We start from the raw sequence: 23,148 nt of genomic DNA, 5'->3' as shown, positions 1-23,148 counted from the left end.
GGCAGGAGAAGGGGAGAGAGGGGAACTGGGATTGGTATGTAAAATGAAAAAGTAAATTAATTAAAAACAAAGTCCTGCATTCCTCCAGTTACTCTCTCTGCTCAGCGCTTGGGATTGCTCAGCTCTCGGCTCCCTGCTCCTGCTCCACCATGACCACCATGCCTCCACTCTGCCATCACACGAGGACTCTTTCCCCTCTGTAACCATAAGCTAAAATAAACTCTCTCCTTGGGTTGTCTTGGCCACCGTGCTTTATCCAGCGCCAGAAAAGTCAGTAATATGCTGCCCATCTTTCAGTTTTCCCTTGTACTCCAGACATGATCTTTTATCACTCGTCAAGAGGAAGGAGAAAGGAGTTCGTTCTGCATGGCTTTGGGCTGCTAGCTGCACCTTTATTTATTTCAGATCCAGCTACAACAGACAAAGGCATTCAAACGGACACTGGCCAAGTGGTCTCTTCACTCCCAAACATTTCTCAATAGCCAGCCCTATTTAAACTCACCTGTGGGGAGTGAGGCAGGTCAAAACTGCCATTTCCTTTGCACGGTAAAGGCAAAGGCATTGACAATGAAATGCACAGCCTACTCTCAGAGCCAGCTGCTGAAACACAATGGTACTTTCACACTGTGTCAGAGAAATGAAACACTACCACTGTGTGACATAGTGGGTTTGGTGTGTGGGTAGTTCTGGACATGAGTCTGTCTGAAAAAAGATGGAGGGACACTTGCTTGTGTGGCTAAGACTTACTAGTCCAGGACACCTTTCTTTGCTATAGTAAGTGTTCTCCGGGAGAGACTGAACAATGTGCTTTTCATAAAGAAATCAGTTCATCTAACCCTAATTCTGAAACAGAGGTTAAGGGAAGTTAAAGTCTTTTTTTCCCCCCTCAGGTTCCAGGAATTTGTGGTGAGAAGCCAAGAATCAAACTGTCCCATCTCACTTCAAATCTAAGCTTATAAGCCCTGGCAACAAGTGATCCCCACCTTGGTCAAAATCACCAACGTAAAGGAACATGAGCACCTTTTATTCAGTATAAGGACAAGAACAAATGACCTTAGCATTCAGTGTCTCAGCTTCAGAGGCCTGAGTCACTCCTGCAGACCTAAAATAAGAAAGACCTTCATGTAGGAGCATCTGTCCACACCGCAAAAGGAGCTCTTTTAGGTGATGTGGTCTGGGGGTTTTGTTTCTGTTTGAATGTTTCTTCGGAATAAAAATATCTGAATGGAGATGGGCAACAAGGAGTACACAGAGCTGCCATAGGAGAGGTGTTTTCTCTGGGGCGTGGGGGCTCAGGGTGTGAGCAGAGAGTGTCTCTCCTGGCCACCACTCACAGGGTCAAGCCAACCCAGGGAGACAGTCAAGGCTCTCATGAATGTTCCCTCAGGCTCTTCTTCAAAGGGGCCTTCACAGGGATGCCACCAGGACCCGAGGACACTTGAGGTAGCTGTAATTCCCTTCCACAGTGCAGCATGTGTATGTAGCACAGTCACCTGCGGCCAGGGAAGAAGAGACTCTGTGTCTTTTCCCTCCTCTGACTGGCAAAACCCAACTGGGAAGCTCTCTCCACTGCCACCCAGGTCTCCGTAAGAAAGTAAAATGTCAAAACTGACTTCTCAGAGATGATTCTCAGCAAAGGGGCCACAGCCTCTAGTGGTCAACAGAGCATCTTAGTATGAATTACTGAGGAAGGAGGCATTTAGTACAGAGAGAACAAACAATCTGTGCTTTTGTTCTGATCTCCTTCCTCTGTTTTCCATTAGAAAGATCTTCAGATTGGTCATCTAATCCTTACAGCCTTGTTCATAAAATAAACAGAGCCTTTGGAAACCAAACTGGCCAACTTATCCTGTGGGCAAAGGTAGAAAGACATTCATTAACACAGAGACCACGAGAGGTGCCCATCATCACCCAGACAATCAATGCAAGCGTAAGGATCTGAGGCAACCAAACCGGTGAATTAAAGTGAGAACACACACACACCTGAATAAAACCATTAATTCCACAGTGTTACTAAGAAAGTCAACACAATTGTAATATATGTCAGAGCTACAAAATATGCAAGCAATTCAGTTTGGGATGTCATGTGTCAAAGTCTTAGGCCGAGACTACCAGCTGGTTACAATGAGACCAAATTCAAAGAGGCCCTTCCCATGGGAGCTTGCTACCTCCACAGTCACAATGTTTATAGCCAGTTCCAGCTAGCTACTCAAATACATGTTGGTGCTCAGAAAGAAGGAAATGACAGAAAGTGTGGATGGGACTGGGGTGCATAAAACATCAGCACATCTATCAGAACCCTGGGCCCTGGTTTGGGTTACAAGCCAACTCAGAAGGAAATGATTCAACGAAAGGGCTTCAGACTCTTCGTTTGAAAGATGACGGAGGTACGTGGAGTGTTTTTTAAGACCCCCAAGCTCTGAAATTCCAAATAAGGAAGACACTTATCTTTAAAAAATAATTCTTCCTATCATTTTCATGTAGTGAGATAAATTGGTGTGCACCTTTACACTTGAAAAGCGAAGAACGGGAACCCAGAAAGTATGCACATGAAAAAAAGAACCACATACCCCTCATCTCCCGAATTGCATGAGTCCGTGTCTGTGGTACCAGCATCCCAAACAACCTTATATGCCTAGTATCCTGAGGATTCACGGGTTCCTGCCTGTGATACCAGCATCCCTACCAGCCAGTGTCTGGTTTTGCTACTACAGGTATCTTTGTTTTGGATCACGTTTGTGTACTGCCCTACCTATAAGACTTGATGCCCATTTTCCTTTGTACTTTAGCATTTCCTCTCACTCACCCTGAAGCCCAGACTCCATAGCATGTTTTTGAAGGATTCCCTCACCTAGTCAACATTCTATTTAGCATCTCTACAGGACGCAAATCATACCTGGCTGCTTTTAGCTTCCCAAGGCCGATGACCATTTTGCTCTCACTACTCCTTGTCCCCCACCAGGCCCTGCCTCCACACTACAGTATGACAAACTGTAGGATCTCTGGCACTCAACGTAAAAGACCCCTGTGTGGTAAATCGCATGACTGTGTTCCCAATGCTGAAGAGGCTGAAGAGGCAGAACTCTGGGGAACCTTGGGCTTGCTGCCCCACAAGTAGAGCTCAATCATAAGCTCTGAGCTTCAGTGAGAAACCCTGTCTCAAAACATAAGGTGAGGAAGCAGTTGAGGGAGATGCATATTGTCAAACTATGGCCTGTGTGTGTACATATGTATACACAGAGAGAGAGACAGAAAGACAGAGAGACAGAGAGACTTACTACGAATCTACTCAATATTGTCTCTTCTAGGAGTCCCGTCCTCCCCTCCCCTTAAGGTCCCTGCCCCATCCCCTCCCTAAACAAGGAGCCAGCTGCTTCACAAATCCTTTCATAACTTTTTCTCCAACATAAACTCTGCAAAGGATTGCCCTGATCGGCCTGTTTACCCCTCTGCACTCATCAGATTCACTGAACTGAACTGGAAGAACTCAAGGTCAGAGCCCTGTGGCGGATGAATTCTGTTTTGCCACTTACAAAGAGAAAGACCTTCCACACGTTACTTGCCATACACAAGCCAAGGTGCTTCAATTTAAAAAATTGGGGGGAAAATGAAATTTTCCCTAATAGACGGTCTAAACAATACTCAAGAGTGGCCGTGAACGTTGACTCTGGCACACAGTACATGGATAACGACGGGTAATTTGTCCTTACTGGTGACCACTGGCCATCGGTAATGGATCAAATTGGACGACAACAACAACAAAAAGTATCCTTTCTGGCAAGAGGGATGACGCCCTTGGATTGTTCTACTTTGTGTGCCTCCCAGAGAAATGATGTCAAAGCCTCCACACCTTCCCCGGAATTCTCCTCCTTTCTGAGTTCCAGCTCTCCTCTTTTCTGATTGTCCTCAGTAGAAGTGCTACCACAAATAAGAGAGCGGGGGAGAAAGGAGAGACCTGACATCCCAAGATAGCCTGTGGTCAAATAAGGAAGAAGGTCTCCCCCCTCCACTGCCTGAGTCACTGGGGGAACCGACTCAAGGAATTCTTGGCAAAATGTCAAGCAGATGGAAGCCTGAGCTGGGGAGGGGCTCTCTAGCTTCACACTGGGTCAAGGAACGGGGAGTCACCTACACCTTGAACACAAACGTTCCCTCAGTGAGAAGCAACTGGTTTATGGATGTTGTGATACCAAACCAGGGGAAATGGTGACTACATGTGAATCCGAAGGAAGAGGAAGAACACACCTCCAAGGCTTTCTTTGCCCCTGGAAACCAAGCAGAGGTGGAGTTTGGAACTATCAAGGAGAAGTATTAGAATTGATACAAAAAGCCTCCTGGCCTGCAAACTCTCCTAGAAGACACGGGATAGTTTTTATTCTTGAGAAACAGCATGTGAAAGCAACACACACACACACACACACACAAACACATACACATCATGGAACCCAAGGCATGAGTTGCATGGAATTCCAGCTCCTACGCTTATGACCTGTGTATCTTCAGGCAAGCTACCTAGAGTCCCCAGACTTCCTTTTATCACCACTCAGGGAAAAGATAGAAAATGGATCATGGTACCCATGTTCTATAGGGTTGTTATTTCCGAATCCAAACCTCCAAGGAAGTCTGAGTGCTGGGTGAACAAATAATGCTGTTCACATTTGAGACAAAATGCTTACTAAGACCCAGCGCTCACTCAAAAGCAGCTATCTTCACGTTCCTGCTTCCCAACTGATGCTGCCATTGTAAAACACCCAAGATGTGCCTTCTCTAGGAACTCAGTTGTTGGCCAATGAATGCTCGTTCAAACATGAACACTGATCAGGTCTCAATGTCATGGACATTCTTATACAGCAAAACACAAGTGATGAACCTTAGCCAGCCCATAATAAATCAAAATAAAATTGGTTTGTTATTCACTGAACATTCACAGTAGCCAGTCATTTTCTAAGTTGTTCTTAGTCTAACAAGAAGTCATGGACTATTAGCCAGTTTTGGTGGGGCATGCCTTTCATTTAAGCATTCAGAAGGATGAGGCAGAAGAATCATGAATTCAAGGCTATCCCGGGCTACGTGGTAAGACCCTAGCTTTATCTTAAACTCCTGGAACATAACAGAAGTACAGGCAGGTGTGTCTCCCTTTACAGCTGACTCAATTGACAGCACAGTGAAATTCACTGGGGTTCTCTCTCTCTGCTCTCCCATCTTGAAAGCTCCGGAAGCTGCTTTTTCCATCACATCCACTCGTTCACTCACGATTGTTTGTTGAGTACCTGACTCGAGCCAGACAGCTGTGAAAGACTACATGGAGGAAAGAGACAAAGAAGTACTCAATACTGCCGGCCATTTCCAGGCTGAAGAATCTTCGTGGATCACAGTTTTCAGATATTACAAAAACCCACTTGTGCAAAAGCCAAAGTCAAAAATCCAAACTATCAATCAATCGGTTTACAATGAGATGGCCATCAGGCCAGTGACAGCACTGGTTTCCACAAGATGAACCCGTGTTTTCCAAACAGCCAGACCCATCACTTCCAACAGGAGAGTGAGTGGCACAAGGGACAAGTGGCATCACTGTGACATAAATCTGACTATTATGGGTTGTGAGCTTCCTATTCTGAGCTTCCCACCCTTCCCCCATACACACCCCACTCATCCCCTCACCCTTACTACTTTTCTCAAAAAAAAAAAAAATATATATATATATATATATGAGGTTGTTATTCACTTATAGAACTCTGTTCCCTAAATCACAATCAAATTCCCATTTTTTTCCCTATGCATCATTTCAACTGCAACTTTCTATGTTCTAAAATTTCTTCCACTTCACAACCACGGGATTATTATTATTGCTGTCTGTTCCAGAGAAAGGCAACTGCGTTCGATCTTTGCAGAGGCTGGCAGTTTGAGCCCCAAATGACACTACTTCCGTTACACACGCATTTGAAATTCGTGGGGTGGGTAGTGGTAGTGCTGCTTATAGTGGAGGGAAAACTACAGACGCTAATTTTACAGGAATCAATTAAGTGTAGTGCATGAGGCGGATATGCTGAATCTTATTCAAAGGTCAAGATTAAAGCAAGAACCTGATGGGTTCATAGCCCAAATGCCAGTCATTTACTGCTCCGTGAACTAAGCAGCGACATTGTAATGCAACGAACGTGTACACACACACACACACACACACACACACACACACACACACCACACCACAGTGTCCATCAACTCTTAGATGCCCAGAAAACAAATGCCTGAGTCGATATGAAAGTGAAATGCCTCAGGTTATACACTTCAGCTCTCACACACATTTTGTCCGTGGGAAACTGAAAAATGTTTTCTTCAAATCGGGTGAAGCTGTCTGGTGGCACAGAGATGCTCAAAGGCACTTCTGTAATTAAACAAGAAAGAAGCTGTTCTTGCGCTTGTTGGACTACGGATGGAATCAGACATCTCATGGGATTCAGGCCGTCTGTTGAGTCTATGGCCTAAGTCTCATTCTCACAGGTCTACAGGTCACACCCAATACAGCCATAGAGGGCCATCATGACGAGCTTGCCCTGACCGCAAAGAACAGGGTGAAGGCTTTTTCAGTTTTGGAGACGTCACATAATCCTAGGTTATTTACCCCACTGCACTTTGCAGAGAGCAGAGGCTTACCTACAGGACCTTTCCACTCAACTTCTGTAGCAAAGATGAAACTGTTTGTTTGTCTGTGTGTTTACACGGCTGGGGATCTAATATGATAATAAACCTGCTAGAAAAAGTCTGCATCTCAACACCAAATGAAAACCCTCAGTACTAGGTAGGAATGGGTTATATCTAATTGAGTTGTTAGCCCCAGGGGCCCCATGGGAACTCCCAAATGGCCTAGGATATTGCCAAGGCTACTGATTGCTCTTCACAAACTGATAGTAAGCCCTACTGCTGAGGACAACATCTACACAGGTCACTCATTGGGGAGAAGTTGAGCTGCAGCTTCCCTGGAGCCTTCATCCCTACTGATCAAAGTCCTGGGCACCATGCTACAGACCCTTCAATCTACAACGATGACCTGCCTGCAAGACACGCTGGTGTAACAGCGACACAAAATCTGTGGGAATAACCAACCACTATTTGACTGGATTTAAGGCTTACTCCATGAGATGGAACCTATGCCCAACAATGCTCAAGTGACCAAGAGAACCCTAGACCAGACAGGCCATGCACCTAGGGGAAAACGAAATACTACTGTTCTGCTAAAGAAGTGCAGCAGTAAAATGACTCCCGGTGACACTCTGATACAATCATAGATCAGCGGCTTGCTCAACCATCATGAGAGAAGCTTCCTCCCACAGTAGATGGGAACAAACAGAGACCCACAACTGAACAGTGTGCAGAGGGTGAGAGACCCTGGAGCACCGAGTCCTAAATGGGCTGTCTCCATTAAATCCCTCCCTTCAGGGAACTTTGTAGATGAGAAGGTGGGAAGGCTGAAGATGGAAGACGCCAAGGAAACAAGGCCTTCTAGACACACATGCCCACGTGAACTCGCAGAGACTATAGCAGCACGCACGGGATCTGTATGGGTCTAAGTCAGATGGGGGTCCCAGGGCTAAGAGGGGAAGTGGACGTAAGCCCCACCCGTCACCCGGAAACTATCTCCAATCGACAGCCATTCACAGAGGAAAAGTTAAAGTTTTCTCTGACAACGTCTCACTGGGCATACAAACCACACCTAAGGGGAGGCCCATGCTCGGAAGTAGACAGCCAACACAAAATTAACTCAATAGTATTTTTGGAGTGCTGTTGTCTCATAATTCTTTATCTGGGATTATTTTTTTAACCTAACAGGTCTTCTGCTTATATACTATGGTTTCCCACTTCGTGTTTTCATGGGATTTCTGTGTGTACATCTGCATCTGTATGTGTGCCTTGTGTTCTTTTTTTTTCTTTGTTTCTTTTTCCTATTCTCTTTTTTTTTTTTTTTTTTGGTTGCCCGTTTACATTCTAATGACAGAGTTAAAAGAAAGGGTGTGGATTTGGGTGGGTGGAGAGGTGGGGAGAGTCTGGGAGGAATTAGAGGAAGGCAAAACATGACCAGAATGTACTAAATGAAAAAATATATATAATTTCAATTTTTAAAAAGTAAAGGAAAAAAAGAAAAGATACTCTACAGCACAGTTATATCCCCCAGCCACTAAAAAAGCTATGGTTTGTTTTTCTTACAGGGATTTTGTTGGCAGCATTGTTTTGTTTATATGGGCATATTTCAAGAATAATAGATGTAATCAAACATTAACCTCAATACAGTCTTTAAAGATGTGATTCAACTAGGTAATTATTTAAACAAACTATCGCCAAGTGAACTTTTTAGTTACTGTATGCTCCAAAAGAAATGTTCTCCAAATGTTCTTTAGGGGTTATATTTCCAGGTGCCATGGAAGTGTCTAGAACATACTAGGCTTTCTAGAACTATTTTGTGAGTATGCAAATGTATACATATATTCACACTGATCACTACCATGAGGATTTTTTTTTAACTAGGAAAACTTAAAGTTGAAGGTAAAAGTTAAGAGTTTAAAACTGCCCTTGGTAATTCATGCCTATAGTCCCAGAACTCAGAAGACTGAAGCAGGAGCCACGAGGTAAGGTCAATCTGGGCTATATTTGGTGAGTTCAAGGTTAGCCTGTCTCAAAAAATGCTGAGAGTGAGAGAAATTGTTTTCTTCAAAGATGAGCTCCATAACTGGTCACAATATGATATATGTACAAGAAACAGTAAAGGGATTGAGCAAGTTATATTAATTAATATATTTAGACATAGATACATAGGGCCGGGCGTTGGTGGCACACGCCTTTAATCCCAGCACTCGGGAGGCAGAGGCAGGCGGATCTCTGTGAGTTCGAGGCCGGGCTGGACCGATAGCCTCCGAAACAATACAGAGAAACCCTGTCTCGAAAAAAACCAAAAAAAAAAAAAAAAAAAAAAGACATAGATACATAGATAGACAGACAGATAGATAGATAGATAGATAGATAGATAGATAGATAGATAGATAGATAGATAGACAATTGATTGACAGACAGACAGGAAGAACATGGGACAGACTGCAGAGAAAACAGGAAGGGAGAAATAATATAATTATATCTTAATTTTTTAAGTCAACAACCAAAAGATTATTTGAGTTTACAGAAGTAATAACATTACAACCTTTATCTTGAATTTGAGTTAATACCTATTAACATGAAGAGATATAGATAGATTACTGCCATAGGTTTCTATAAAGCCTTGGTCTATTTGCCTACAATCTGATAAGAATTATAGAGAGTCTGCCTAGCCTCTGCTACCAACAGGCACTCTCCATCTTGGTCAGAAAAGTTTCTTTTCCCAGTGGACAGCAGTCCACAGAGAGAGACAGAACTGGTCACAGTGCTTGAGAAGGAGATTCCGAGTGCTCGGCCCTAAACAGAACGTCTGTCTCCACCACCAAGGCTGAGGGAACATCACAGAAGAGGAAGCAGACAGAGTGTAAGAGCCGGAGGATGGAGATAGGTGCTGAGAATGCCGCTTCGGTACGTGCCAGGGCTCTCTAAATCGTGACCCCACAGCAGCAGTGGTCACCTGCACAAGGCCTTCACAAGATCAAGACAACCAAAGGATTGACAAGAGCATCCCAGCATAGATGGGTAGGCGATCATCAGGACCCACCCCATACTGAGGAGCTATTGTTCATGGAGCATTGCCAGGGAACAAAGAATCATTGTATATGGAGGTATAGTGGATACTTAGTAGGTTTCCCGTGCCCCATATCCATGCACACTGAACTTAGTGGGGCGTCAAGAAAATTAAACGAACAGCAATGAAATCGAAGACATGAAGTTGGGAGGGGCGTGTTGGGAAGATAGAGGGGGAACTGGACGAGGAGGTGGGGGTGCATATGACCCTATTTCATTGTATACATGGATCAAATTCTCAAAAACAAAATAAAATAATTACAGTATGTAGACTTGGACTAATAAATGGCTATGTAGGAAAGCATAAAGGATGTTCGTATCCTATAAAGTACCATCCATTTGAACATCTGTGAAACAAAGACCTTAGGGTAAAAGTCTTACGGTGTGGACTCTAATAAAATATTTTTAAAGCTAAATTTGAAATCAGTTATTCTGAGGTTTTTGTTTGCCTTGATTTTGGTGCTGAGGGGCCTTGAATGCTAAGGTGTTCTCAATTCTAGGGAGGGAAAATCTTCTATGCTATCTTTTACTTCATCACATACACTACAGCACCGAGGCCAGTATTTAGCTGATTCTATAACTATAAAAAGAATGGTAAGCTGTCATTGCCACAGACATTTAAAATGAAATGTCATTTCTGTTCTCTCATAATGCTGCATATATATATATACAAATATGGTAAATATTCACACTCTTTTACCATTATCATAAATTAGTGCAGTCACATGACAACATTGAGAATCTATTTTACCATTATCATAAATGAAAACACTGAGAATCTATCATGGAGACAACAGTCAAGACAGAACTCACCAAGCACAATGACCACAGTCTTCAGAAGGCTCATCATGGTGTCCCGATTCCTCCTGGGTCCAGAACTATGCCGGGACATTCTCATAGTCCTCTGGCGGACATAGCCAAAGATGTGAGCATAGAGAACCACCATGACCACAAAGGTCACCAGGTTGAAAATGGCCCAGAAGACCAAGTAGGACTCACTGTAGAGAGGTGCCATGTTGGAGCAATGATCGATATCACAGATGCAGTTCCAGCCCACGCTGGGTATGGCACCCATCATGATGGCCATAGTCCAGATGACCACAATCACCACCACCACACGCCTGTTGCTCATCCGCGTGTGGAGCTGCATGCGGAAAACCGTGATGTGCCTCTCGATGGCAATGGCCAGCAGGTTGGCCACAGAGGCCGTCAGGCTGGTGTCGATGAGTCCCTGCCGGAGGAGCCATGTGCTAACAGTCAGTCTCCGGGTATTGGGTCCCGTGTTGAACATCAGGTAGAAGTAGGCCAACCCGGCAAAGAAGTCCGCCGCGGCCAGGTTGGCCATCAAGTAGTAGATAGGAAAATGGAAGCGGCGGTTGACGTAGATGGCCACCATGACCAGTAGGTTGGCCAGCATGATGAACACACAGACGGTGATCCCCAGTCCCATCACCAGTTTGCTCACCGTGTTCCATTCTGTGGCAAGGTACTTCCCGCTCCGGTTGTAGAAGAAGGCGATAGACTCGTTGTAGAAGCACTGCGGCTCATTCATGGCTGCGAACTGAGACAGAAGATGAATTAATTAATTAATTAATGTAAGAAACCACCACAGGTCCGAGCTTAAAAAAATGGACAGACAACACAAGACTCCTATAACATTTGCAAATGAAAAAAAATAAAATAACAGCAAAGAATCTGAGAATCTGACCCAGAATAAGGTCCAACAGCCACACCGGCCACTTAGTACTCGAGATTAAAGATGGTGGGACAAATAAATGACAAGGTCTCTCTGCTTGGTAGTTCTGAGTCATTGAAGGCTTCAAGAAAAACCACATGGTGGGCGCGCGCACATACACAATCTTCCTTAAAATACCCAGTACAGCCAAAAGTCTTGCAGGACTTTGCGATTGAAGTATTTATCCTATCGAAATCTACTCTACCCTGTTATTTAGTAAACAGAGGTAGTTTCTGGATATGGCATCACTGGCCAATTAGACTGCATTTCTCGCCTCACACAGTGTTTTTGACCTACAACAGACATTTTGTAACACAGTCTCCCAGAAGGATCATCAGGCCCAGCATTTTCAAAGGTCACACTATGCATCAAAGATTCTCTAGCCAAAGTCAGCATGTACTGTTCAACATTCCTGTGGTTAGCACAACCCACCCCCAAGACTCTTGATCCCCAGAATAGCATCCATCTACCAATCTGCGGCTCTTGAGAACTTTCTTGCCCCTTGGAAGGCTTAACGTGGGCCGTGAACACCTGACACTGCTCCACAGAAGTAAAATATAATTAGTTGAGAGGACATGTGTGCCTTCCAACACAGTGACGCTGCTTTGCAAGGCATTTGTTTACGACGCTTCGTTTTCTTTTAATCAAACACCAGTTGGAATGTATTTGCATACTACTCACACTTCAGTCCAGAAAGGTTTGAGGTGGCCTAAACAGACTACAGGCCGTCAGTAAATAGCAAAGCAAAGTCAGGAAAGAAAAGATGATAAGGAGTACAATGGGGGAGGAATGAATACCAAGGAGAAAAATGAAAATAAAAAAAATCTCTCTTCCTGAGGCCTTCAGTTCATTGGAAACTTCTAGAATTAGAAATGACTCCCTGAAGACATCTCACATTCTTTTTCCTCTTCTCTTGCTGTGATTCTTTAATCACTAAACGAATATGATAGTGTGTATGTGTGTGAGTGTGCATGTGAGTGTGTGTGTGAGTGTATGAGTGTATGTGTGTGAGTGTGTGAGTGTATGTGTGTGAGTGTATGTGTGAGTGTGCATGTGAGTGAGTATGTGTGTGTGAGAGGGTGTGAGTGTACGTGTGTGAGTATGTGTGAGTGTGTGTGTGAGTGTGTGTGTGACTGTATATGTGTGTAAGTGTGTGGATTAGGGACTGGACCTGGGGCTTTTAATTGGAATCGCAGGCCTGCACAAGCAGGTCCACCTCAATCAATATTTTTAATTAATTGGTCTACTAAATACTCATAAATGTTTACAGAACACTAATCTTTTAAACAGCAATATGAAACACCCGAGTGATTAGTCTTGTGACTTGTAACAACATCTACAGTTTCTTCCCTGATCCCAACATTAAGTTTTAATTCACACTGGTGTTAATTCACACAGTGTGCTGTTTGATTATCTCTTGGTTCCTCTCTTCATTAAAGAGATCACACTTCAGGAAAAGAGTGAGGGCCTTGTCCTACAAACTCTTGGCATCTTCTGCACAGTCCACAGTGTCTCCCTCACTACAAATCAGAGAACTTGGCCCTTAGTGTTCCGGTCCACCCCAAATCTTGCCCTTATTCTAGGCAATTCATTGACGTTTCCTGCCTGTCATTTCCTTGACTTCATCTCTAGTGGCCTATTCCATTACATCCCAGTTGGCCACACCCATGATCACACCTACAAGACTATTTTCAGCCACCCAGAACTGCCTGCTTTTGGAAATACTTGAGACATTCTAATTTCTCCTTTTTCACTTCTTTTCCTGTGATGCTAGCAACTCTGCCTTTTGAAGGTATCCAATTTCTGGATCCCTCTATTTCCCTCCCCACACTGGATTACCCTCCCTATTTTCCATTTTCTCTTTCATCCAACTCAGGTTCCACAGTAATTGATTTAGTCCCTTTATTGTGAACACAGGAACATAGTCTCTTCAGGAAGACATCAAGGTCACCTGAATTTAGAATTTTCTGATTATATTAATAACACAGATGCTATGTTAAATATTTCTCTTGTTACTGTGACAAAATATGTGGCAAAAGTAAGTTGAGGATTCTCAGCTCGTGGTGTGAAGGTGTGGTCCACTCTATCAGGGAGTCCCGCCAGCAGTGTGTGAAGCATCAGCTGCATCTACACCACCTTTGTAGTCCCCTTTGTATTCCCTCCAGGACTCCAGCCTATGGAATGGTGACCCTCTAGGACTCCAGCCTATGGAATGGTGACCCTCCAGGACTCCAGCCTATGGAATGGTGACCCCCTAGGACTCCAGCCTATGGAATGGTGACCCCCAAGACTCCAACCAATGGAATGGTGCCTCCCAAGACTCAAGCCTATGGAATGTTGACTCCCTCCAGGACTCCAGCCTATGGAATGGTACCCCCCTCCAGGACTCCAGTCTATGGAATGATGGCCCCCAGGACTACAGCCTATGGAATGTTGACCAACCAGGACTCCAGTGGTATGTTAGGGCAGATCTTCCCACCTTATTAACTCAGTATAGAAACTCCATCACAGACATGCCCAGACATTTGTGACCATTTCTCAGGTACAAAGGGGTTGTGAGTAGAGAATTTTTAAGAAGCCTGAATCTAAGATCATCTCTTCATTTCAAATCTCTTAAAATCATTTCGGAAAAATTCCTTCTGCCAAGTAAGGCCACTTATTCAGAGGTCCTCTGGGATAAGGAATGGCTATCTTTGGAAACCAAGATTGTACCTATCAGACAGAACACAGTGAAAAGTAATTTCTAAATTTAAAAAAATGAAGTAGAGCTGGGCAGTGGTGATATACAACTTTAATCCCAGCACTTGGGAAGCAGAGGCAGGCAGATCTCTACAGAATGAGTTCCAGGACAACCTGGGCTACACAGAAAAGCCCTATCTAAAAACCAAAAGTCAGCTTGGAACTTCCTGGGTCTGTTCCATGTGTAGTGGACCTGCCCTGGCAGCCCAGATTATCCAGAGTCTACCTGTGTTTCAGTCTTGGGCCCCCTATGCCCTCTGCTTGAGGAGAACACCAGGACAGGCTGGACCATCCAGAGTTGCCCAAATCAAAATCTTGGCCCACTTACACTCACCTGGAAGCAAGAGGAAAGAGAGAGACCCCACCTGCACCCACTGGAAGAAAGGATGGAAAGATGACAGTACAAGAACACATTCAACAACAGAAAGACCAATAGGACACCACCAGAATCTAGGGTCTCTACACCAGCAAGACCCAAACATCTAAACATAGATGAAGCAGAAGAGAAAGACCTTGAAAACAACTTTATGAAGATGTTAGAGAACCTCAAAGAGGAAACAAGAAGAGAAAAAACAAACAAATGGAGGAAAAAACAAACAAAAAAATTCAAGAAATATACAACTCTCATAAAGAAAACAAGGAAAGCCAAGAAAAAACAAACAAGTGAAGGAAACAATTCAAACAGCTCAAGTCTTGAAAGCTGAAATAGAGACAATAAAGAAAACACAAACTGAAGAGATGCTGGAAATAGAAATGCTGGGTAAATAATCAGGAACTACAGATGCAAATATAACCAATAGAAAACAAGAGATGGAAAGGAGAATCACAGGTGTTGAAGACTCACTAGAAGAAATAGAGTCATCGACCAAAGAAAATATCAAGTCCAACAAATCCTTAACACAAAATATCCAGGAAATATGGGACACCTTGAAAAGGCCAAACCTAAGAATAATAAGTATACAAGAAGGCAAAGAAATACAGCACAAGGGTACAGAAAACATATTCAACAAAATCATAGAAGAAAACTTTCCCAACCTAAAGAAGGACATGACTATGGAAGTACAAGAAGCTTATCAAACACCAAATAGACAGGAGCACACACACAAAAAAAAAAACCCTCCCCTCGGCATATAATATTCAAATCACCAAACTTTCAGAAAAAAAGAAAAAATATTAAGAGCAGAAAATGAAAAAGGCCAAGTAGCATATAAAGGCAGGTCTATCAGAATTACACCTGACTTCTCAATGGAAACACTGAAAATCAGAGGTCCTGGATAGATGTTCTACCAACACTAAGAGACCACGAGTGCAAACCCAGACAACTATACCCAGCAAAGCTTTAAATCACTATAGATGGAGAAAACAAGATATTCCATGACAAAACCAGATTTAAAGACTATATATCCACTAATCCAGCTCTACAGAAAGTTCTGGAAGGAAAACTCCAACCCAAGGAAGTTAACTACACTCACAAAAACATGGGCAATAGATAATCCCACTTGATCAAACACCAAAAGAAAAAAGGGGGGAAAGTCACACACAATACAACCACCACCAACAAATCCAAAACAAAAAAGAATTAACAACCAATGGTCATTAATATCCTTCAATGTCAAACATCTTAACTTGTCTATAAAAAGACACAGGCTAACAGAATGGATATGAAGACAGAATACCTCAACTTCAAAAATAGAGGGTACCCTAAACTCAAGGGTTGGGAAAAGATTTTCCAATCAAATGGACCCAAGAAACAAGTAGGTGTAGCAATCCTAATATCTAACAAATTAGACTTTAAGCTCAAATCAAAAGAGATGAAGAAGGTCATTTCATATTCATCACAAAAAAGTCCATCAAGATGAAGTCTCAATTCTGAACACCTACACCCCAAATGCCAAGGCACACACGTTCATAAAAGAAACATTATTAAAACTTAAATCACACATAAAACCCCACAGACTTATAATGGGAGACTTCAACACTCCACTCTCACCACTAGACAGCACCACAAAACAGAAACTTAGCAAAGAAACAAAGGAACTAACAGAAGTTATGACCCAATTGGATTTAACAGGCATTTATAGAACATTCCATCCAAACACAAAAGAATATACCTTCTTCTCAATGCCACATGGAACCTTCTCTAAAATCAAATGCATACTCAGCAACATAACAAACCTCAACAGATACAAAAAAATTGGAATAACTCCCTGTATCCTATCGTATCACCATGGTTTAAAGTTAGAATTTAACAACACTAATGGCAGAAACCCTACAAACTCATGGAAATTGAACAATGCCCAATTGCACCATTCCTGGGTCAAGGAAGAAATAAAAAAAAAAGAAATTAAAGACTTCCTAGAATTCAATGAGAATGAAGATACAATATACCCAAACCTATAGGACACTTTGAAAGCAGTGCTAAGAGGAAAGTTCATAGCACTAACTGCTCACATGAAAAAAACTGGAGAATAGTCACACTAGAGAATTAAGAGCACACTGAAAGCTCGAGAACAAAAAGAAGCAAACTCACCCCAGAGGAGTAGATGCCAGGAAATAATCAAATTGAGGGCTGAAATCAATAAAGTAGTAACAAACAAACAAACAAAAATACAAAGAATCAATGTAACAAACACTTGGTTCTTCCAGAAAATCAACAAGCTAGACAAACCTTTATCCAAACTAACCAAAAGGCAGAGAGAATACAGACAACTAAACAAAATCAGAAATGAAAAGGGGACATAACAACAGACACTGAGGAAATTCAGAGATCTTCAGGTAATACTTTGAAAACCTGCAATCCCCAAAATTGGAAAATTTAAAGGAAATAGACAATTTTCTGGATAAGATATCACTTAACCAAAATTAAAATCAAGAACAGATAAGCAATTTAAATAGACCTATAACCCCTAATGAAATAAAAGCAGTCATTAAAAGTCTCCCAAGCAAAAAAAAAAAAAAAAAAAACAGTGCTAGATGGCTTCAGTGTAGAATTCTACCAGAAATGCAAAGAAGAGCTAATACCAATTTTCCTCAAAGTGTTACACACAATAGAAGCAGAAAGGACATTGTCAAACTCTTTTGACAAGGCTACAATTTCCTTGGTACCCAAGCCTCACAAAGACACAGCTAAGAAAGAGAATTACAAACCAATATCCCTGATGAACATAGATGCAAAAATACTCAATAAAATACTGGCAAATGGAATCCAAGACCACATCAGAACAATCATCCACCATGATCAAGTAGGCTTCATCCCAGGGATGCAGGGATGGTTCAACATATGAAAATCCATCAATGTAATCCACCATATAAACAATCTTAAAGAGAAAACCACATGATCATCTCACTAGATGCTGAAAAAGTCTTTGACAAAATCCAACACCCCTTCATGATGTCCCGGAGACATCAGGGATAGCAGGAACTTTCCATACCTAAGCATAATAAAGGCAATATACAGCAAACCAACAGCCAACATCAAACTAAATGGACAGAAACTCAATGCAATTCCTCTAAAATCAGGGACAAGACAAGGCTGTCACTATCTCCATATCTTTTCAATATCGTACTTGAAGTTCTAGCTAGAACAATAAGACAACAAAAGGAGATCAAGGGGATACAGAAAAGAAGAAGTCAAACTTTCACTATTTGCAGATGATATGATAGTTTACCTAAGTGACTCAAAAAACTCTACCAGGGAACTCCTACAGCAATGGACTGAACCAAGCCCTCTGAATGTGGGTGTCAGCTGGGAGGCCTGGGCAGTCTATGGGACCTCTGACAGTGGAACCAGTATTTATCCCTAGTGCACAAATGAACTTTGGGAGCCCATTCCCCATGGTGGGATACTATTTCAGCCCAGCTACACTGAGGAGAGTCTAGGCCCTCCCCCAAATGATGTGACAGACTTTGATGATCCCCCATGGAAGGCCTCACCATCCTTGAGGAGCCTGTGGGGGTGAGTTGGGGGCATTGGTAGGGGGCATGGGAGGATGGGAGGGTTAGGGTAGTGGGGCGGGAAGATTGATATGTAAAATTGTTGTTTCTAAATAAAAAAAGGGAAAAACAAACAAAAGCCAAAAACAAACAAGGAAGCAAAAACAGAAAGTAAGATCACCTTCCATGCTGCTGAAGAAAAACATGAGCCTTTAGTCTCCAGCTGGTTGTAACTGAAGGAAAGGGCAATAAAGTGAAGACGGAAATTCCCCCAATGCATCTACGTAAGATCGTAAGTGGTTTCCTTCTTACTCTGAGAAAAGAAACCAGTATCTGGAATAATGGGGGACAACACAAACACGTACTCAGACAAAACTCAAGAACTACTTTCAGATGAAAGCTACAGCTCTGCAGTCTAAGTCTTTACAACTAGAAACCCTTGTGGAGCAAGAAGCTGCCTAGAATGCTGCCCTGGAGAGGGAATAAATATGCAGGCCCGATAAAACGTCCCTCGGAGGGAGGCAGAAAGTCTGCATTCATGCCTTTCCCTACCACACTGTATCCCGGAAAAGGAAGCCTGGGGTGGTGGTTGGGACCTCAGTGGTTACACTGCAAAGCAGATGTTCATCTTGGAAATTTCCTCGCCCTATCTGTGATCTCCCAAGCCGTAACCACCCGCCTAGCCTCTGAACTCCAAAGGGTGATGTGATGGAGCTGTCAGAGGCCTCTTTGTCCTTCCCTCACTCGGCTCCACCTCCCCAGGCATTTATGGAATGTCAGGCGGGGATGGAGCTTAACACTATGCCTTCAAAGGGCACCAAAACGGTACACCTGAGTGCCTGCTGAGGCCACTTCCTGTCCATTTGACATGCCTTTCAGTCTCCCACAAGGCAATTATTACACACTCGTTAGCTAAGAGGGAAAAACAAACACCCGGCATAAAGGGCACAAAAAACTAATTAGACCTGTGTGGTTTAGTAGGTGATCCAATAAGAATGCAGACATGTCCTTCACTGGTGTGCTTCAAAGGCATCTTAATCTATGCTGGGGATATCACACATAGACGAAGCCAACTTGCTTTCCACGTCTGTGCATGCACACGTATGTGCATGCAGATCTGTGTGTGCCAGAGGCCAACCCTGGGTATTGTTTTCCATCCACCTTGGCTACAGAGACAGGATCTCCCAGTGGCCTGGGTGTGGCTGAACAGACTAGGCTGGCTGGCCCATATAGGCTCTGAGGAGTCACCTGTCTCCATCTCCTCGGATCACGTGGTCCCATTTCTGTTAACGCAATGGAATGTGCAGGTTTACGCACTTCTCAGGGTTGGTCTCTTCCTACTTCTAAGACACACAAGCCAGCCTGTTCAATAAGGTAGGGGATGGCTCTGAGTCCTAGTTCTCTCGTTCTGAAATGGAAGCGTAAGTGGTCTCTGTGACCTTTTCATTTCTAGTTATGAAATCTAAAACAACCAAACCATCTGCACACTTCTCCCTATTGGAAAAGAGGAAGCGTGGGATTTATGCAAATGCTACTACATTTACCACCAGGAAAATAATGCCCATCTTTCTTAGAGCCTCAAGTTACAAACAAGAAAAATGGCATGGTTTTCATCGGAACTAGAGATCACAAAATAATACCGACATAGACTACAAGACCGCTGCACTCTAGGTCCTTATGGTACTGAAAAACACGCAAAAATTCACCTAAAATAGTGTGGCTCCTCTTATAAAGCAAGGTGCAGGATAATATTATGTTTACATGTGTAAAGAACCAGTGGACAGCAGCAAACCGAGTCAGTGAGAATAAGTCACGAGTGTCTTCTCATGAAGGCTCTTCTCTGCCAGGCGAAGAAAGGGGAACTTCATCACATTGGCAGATTTCCAGAGAATTCTAAGTTGTCCCTAGAGGAGGAATGATAAAAGCCACTAAAAATACCAAAGACTTGCATGATTAAATATAGCAAGCCTTTTAGATGCTTCTCTGAGCCAACTAAGAACTGCAAACCAAAGTTAATGGGTTACACCCACAGTTGATTATCGTGGTCAATGAGGACGAGGTTTTAAGTGCTACCAAGAAGCAGAAACGGCTTTGCCTGAGACAGTGAGTTTGAACTAAAACCTACTAATAGTGCTAGAAAGTCTTAACAATCTCCATATTAGTAAAACAGTGGATCAGAAGAAAATACCAGTTCACACACAGTGCAGGTGACTTCACACTGGGAAGAACAATTAGAGGAATAAGGACTTGCCCAACCAGGAACAGTGGCGTGGACCTGTAATCCCACCACTCAGGAGGCTGAGGCGGAATACCCAAGTTCAACATTAGCACAGACATGCGTGAAAAGCCACTGGAACTGGGCAGGGACACTGACACACACATATAGCAGCTTGATAGGGTGGCGTGGTTTTACCCATCGACTATTCATTCATTTAAAAATATTTCTTTCTTTCTTTTTTTTTTTTTTTTTTTTTTTTTTTTTGGTTTTTCGAGACAGGGTTTCTCTGTGGCTTTGGAGGCTGTCCTGGAACTCGCTCTGTAGACCAGACTGGTCTCGAACTCACAGAGATCCACCTGCCTCTGCCTCCTGAGTGCTGGGATTAAAGGCGTGCGCCACCAACGCCCGGCTAAAAATATTTCTATGTTACACACAGAAACTCACTTCAGGATGTATAAACCACTATCGTACACAGAACCCCATTTGCGGGCAATATGATTATATACATTCACACATATATAATACATATTAGTTTTACTATATTATATATTATTTTACTGTATTTATTATATATATTTTATATGTACATATGTTATTTTCTCTGAAAAATTTGGAAGGAAATTTGAAAATGTATTTATAGCCTGTGAACAGCAGGAAGATCCCTCCAAATGAAACCAAAACATTGACCAAATTGAATCAAAAAAAATTTAAGAATTCAGTACTGTTAAAAATCCATCTAAAAAATGGGTGGGTGGGGAATGCGTCTATGAAGTTTGGCAATTTGTTTATGCTACGATTCTCTTGACAGTGAGGAGCAAAGATATCTTATCGATCAAAAAGAGAAAAACAAAATGACATAACAGAAAAAAAAAAAAAACACAGGAAAAGACATGGAGAGACAACTCCCAGGAGAAGACCAAGGCAGGCAACAGCCACATGGAAATCCTCCTCACGAGGAACCAGATAGGAGCAGCACCCACAGAGAGGTCCAATTGTCTCCACTGCAGAAAAATTAGCACGTCTTAAGCTGTGACAGCCGGTGAGGACAGTCACTTGACAATAGGGAATGGAAACTCAGTGCAACGGCTTTGAAAAACGGTTTCACAAAAAAAAAAAAAAAAAAAAGACTCAAATTCACATATTCAGACACTGGACTCTGAGGGGGTAATCACAAACCTGTCTAAGGAGAGTCGATATTGTATCATTTAAAATTAAGAAGCAACATAAATACTGAACCACCGGAGAAGGAATAAATTACAATTATAGCCAAGAAGTTATACTAAAAAGAAGTTAAACAAAGCCAGCTCACATACACCAACCGTGAAAGCAATCTGTTCAGGTAAACATGGGGCGCATCACTCTTACATTGAAAAAAATTACAGAAACTGATTATAAAATTATTCATATTTTCCTCACAGAGACGTATGCCCCCAAATACATGCAGAGAGAAGAATAAACATCAGTCTGTGATCTGGATGAAGAAATTAACAGCACTGGGAAAGGAGTACAAAGGACTTCAATAATCTTGCTGATTGGTATTCATTTCCTTTATCCATTGAAACACACGAAAGAGTGAGAAAACTGAATCAAAGTGTTTTTACATTTTACGAAGCACAGTAGTAGATACATCCCTTGCACATTTCACCATCGTTCAACACAGTTCATCTTAAAAAAATAAATAACCCAATCCAGGCCATTGAAAGAAAGAGGTAGGGTAGGGACATCATTGCTAAGGCTGTAACGCGCTTGCCACAGAAGCGTGGAGACCTAAGTTCAAATCCCCAGCAACCATGTAAAAAAACACCATGCAGAGTGCACCTGTAATTCCAGTGCTGGGAAGGCAGACAGAAAGAGCCCTGGGGCTTGCTGGTCAGCTACTCTAGCTGAATCTGGGGCCTCCAAGTTAAGTAATTTTTGAGACACTGTCTCAAAAAAATAAGGTGGATGGCAATTGAGGACACCTAGCATCAGTCCCTGACCTCTACCGGTATATGCATGTGTGAAGAGAAGAGAGTATAAATCCTTCATCTGACCACCGAAGAGGAAAACGTCACCTCTTTTGAGGTGGGGGGGTTGGGGACTGGCTATACAATTCTGGCTAGCCTACAACTCCTTATGCAGACTAGACTGCCCCAGCCCCACAGAGAGAGATAGATCCACCTGCCTGTGCCTCCTGAGTCCTGGGATTAAAGGCTGCACCGCCACACTCAGCCTAAACCCACTTTGCTTTAAGGCTGAGTATCAGTTACTCATTTCTATGACATCCCTTCTGCTGACACGTAAATCAAAGCCCACAGGGATTGAGACTCCGCGGACCACAGGACAATGTCTGAAATGCAGTCGTAACTGAACAGAAAGACCAAAAGTGCATACTCGCTGTGCCTTAAGCTTTCTGTGGCGTACCGTACTTACGACTTGTTCTGTTTCAGTTAAAACAAAAGCAGCAAATGCTTACTTCTTCTGGTTTTCACCATCATCGACTACTTTCTGTCATCGTTCCCTTAGTTCCTTAGTTCTGGGAAATGGCTTTTGCTATGAGTAGACTAAGCATTGCAATACAATATTCAGTAAAAGGCAGCTTTTCCTATTTTGCATATCAAGGGAAAATTTTAATAACCTTAAGAGAAAAGAACGGAAAATACTTAAGAGAATTCTGGGGCTGGTGAACTGGTTCAGCAGACAGCGGGGCCTGCAGCCAAGCCCGACCACCTGAGTTCAAGCCCTAGGTGTCACCAAGTGGATGGAGATGATAGACTGTATCAAATTGTCCTCTGACCTCCACACATGTACCATGGCATGTGCATGCATGAGT

The 23,148-nt window shown here is 42.9% G+C and overlaps 1 protein-coding gene across 9 annotated transcripts in view; it reads right to left on the bottom strand.

Moving 5' to 3' along the window:
* The window catches only part of Lpar1 (lysophosphatidic acid receptor 1), a 128,807-nt gene that overhangs the window by 41,988 nt on the left and 63,671 nt on the right, over positions 1-23,148 (bottom strand). For 8 of the 9 annotated variants that reach the window (XM_021235925.2, XM_040737614.1, XM_040737606.1 and 5 more), the window contains 1 exon segment: positions 10,525-11,272. In XM_021235925.2, the coding sequence (XP_021091584.1) occupies positions 10,525-11,272 (748 nt within the window). 9 annotated transcript variants of the gene reach the window in all.

Source organism: Mesocricetus auratus, unplaced genomic scaffold (assembly GCF_017639785.1).
Source record: "Mesocricetus auratus isolate SY011 unplaced genomic scaffold, BCM_Maur_2.0 Super-Scaffold_6730, whole genome shotgun sequence".
Lineage (NCBI taxonomy): Eukaryota > Metazoa > Chordata > Mammalia > Rodentia > Cricetidae > Mesocricetus > Mesocricetus auratus.
The sequence above is the reverse complement of the archived record's forward strand: the minus strand, read 5'-3'. Positions and strand labels throughout refer to the sequence as shown.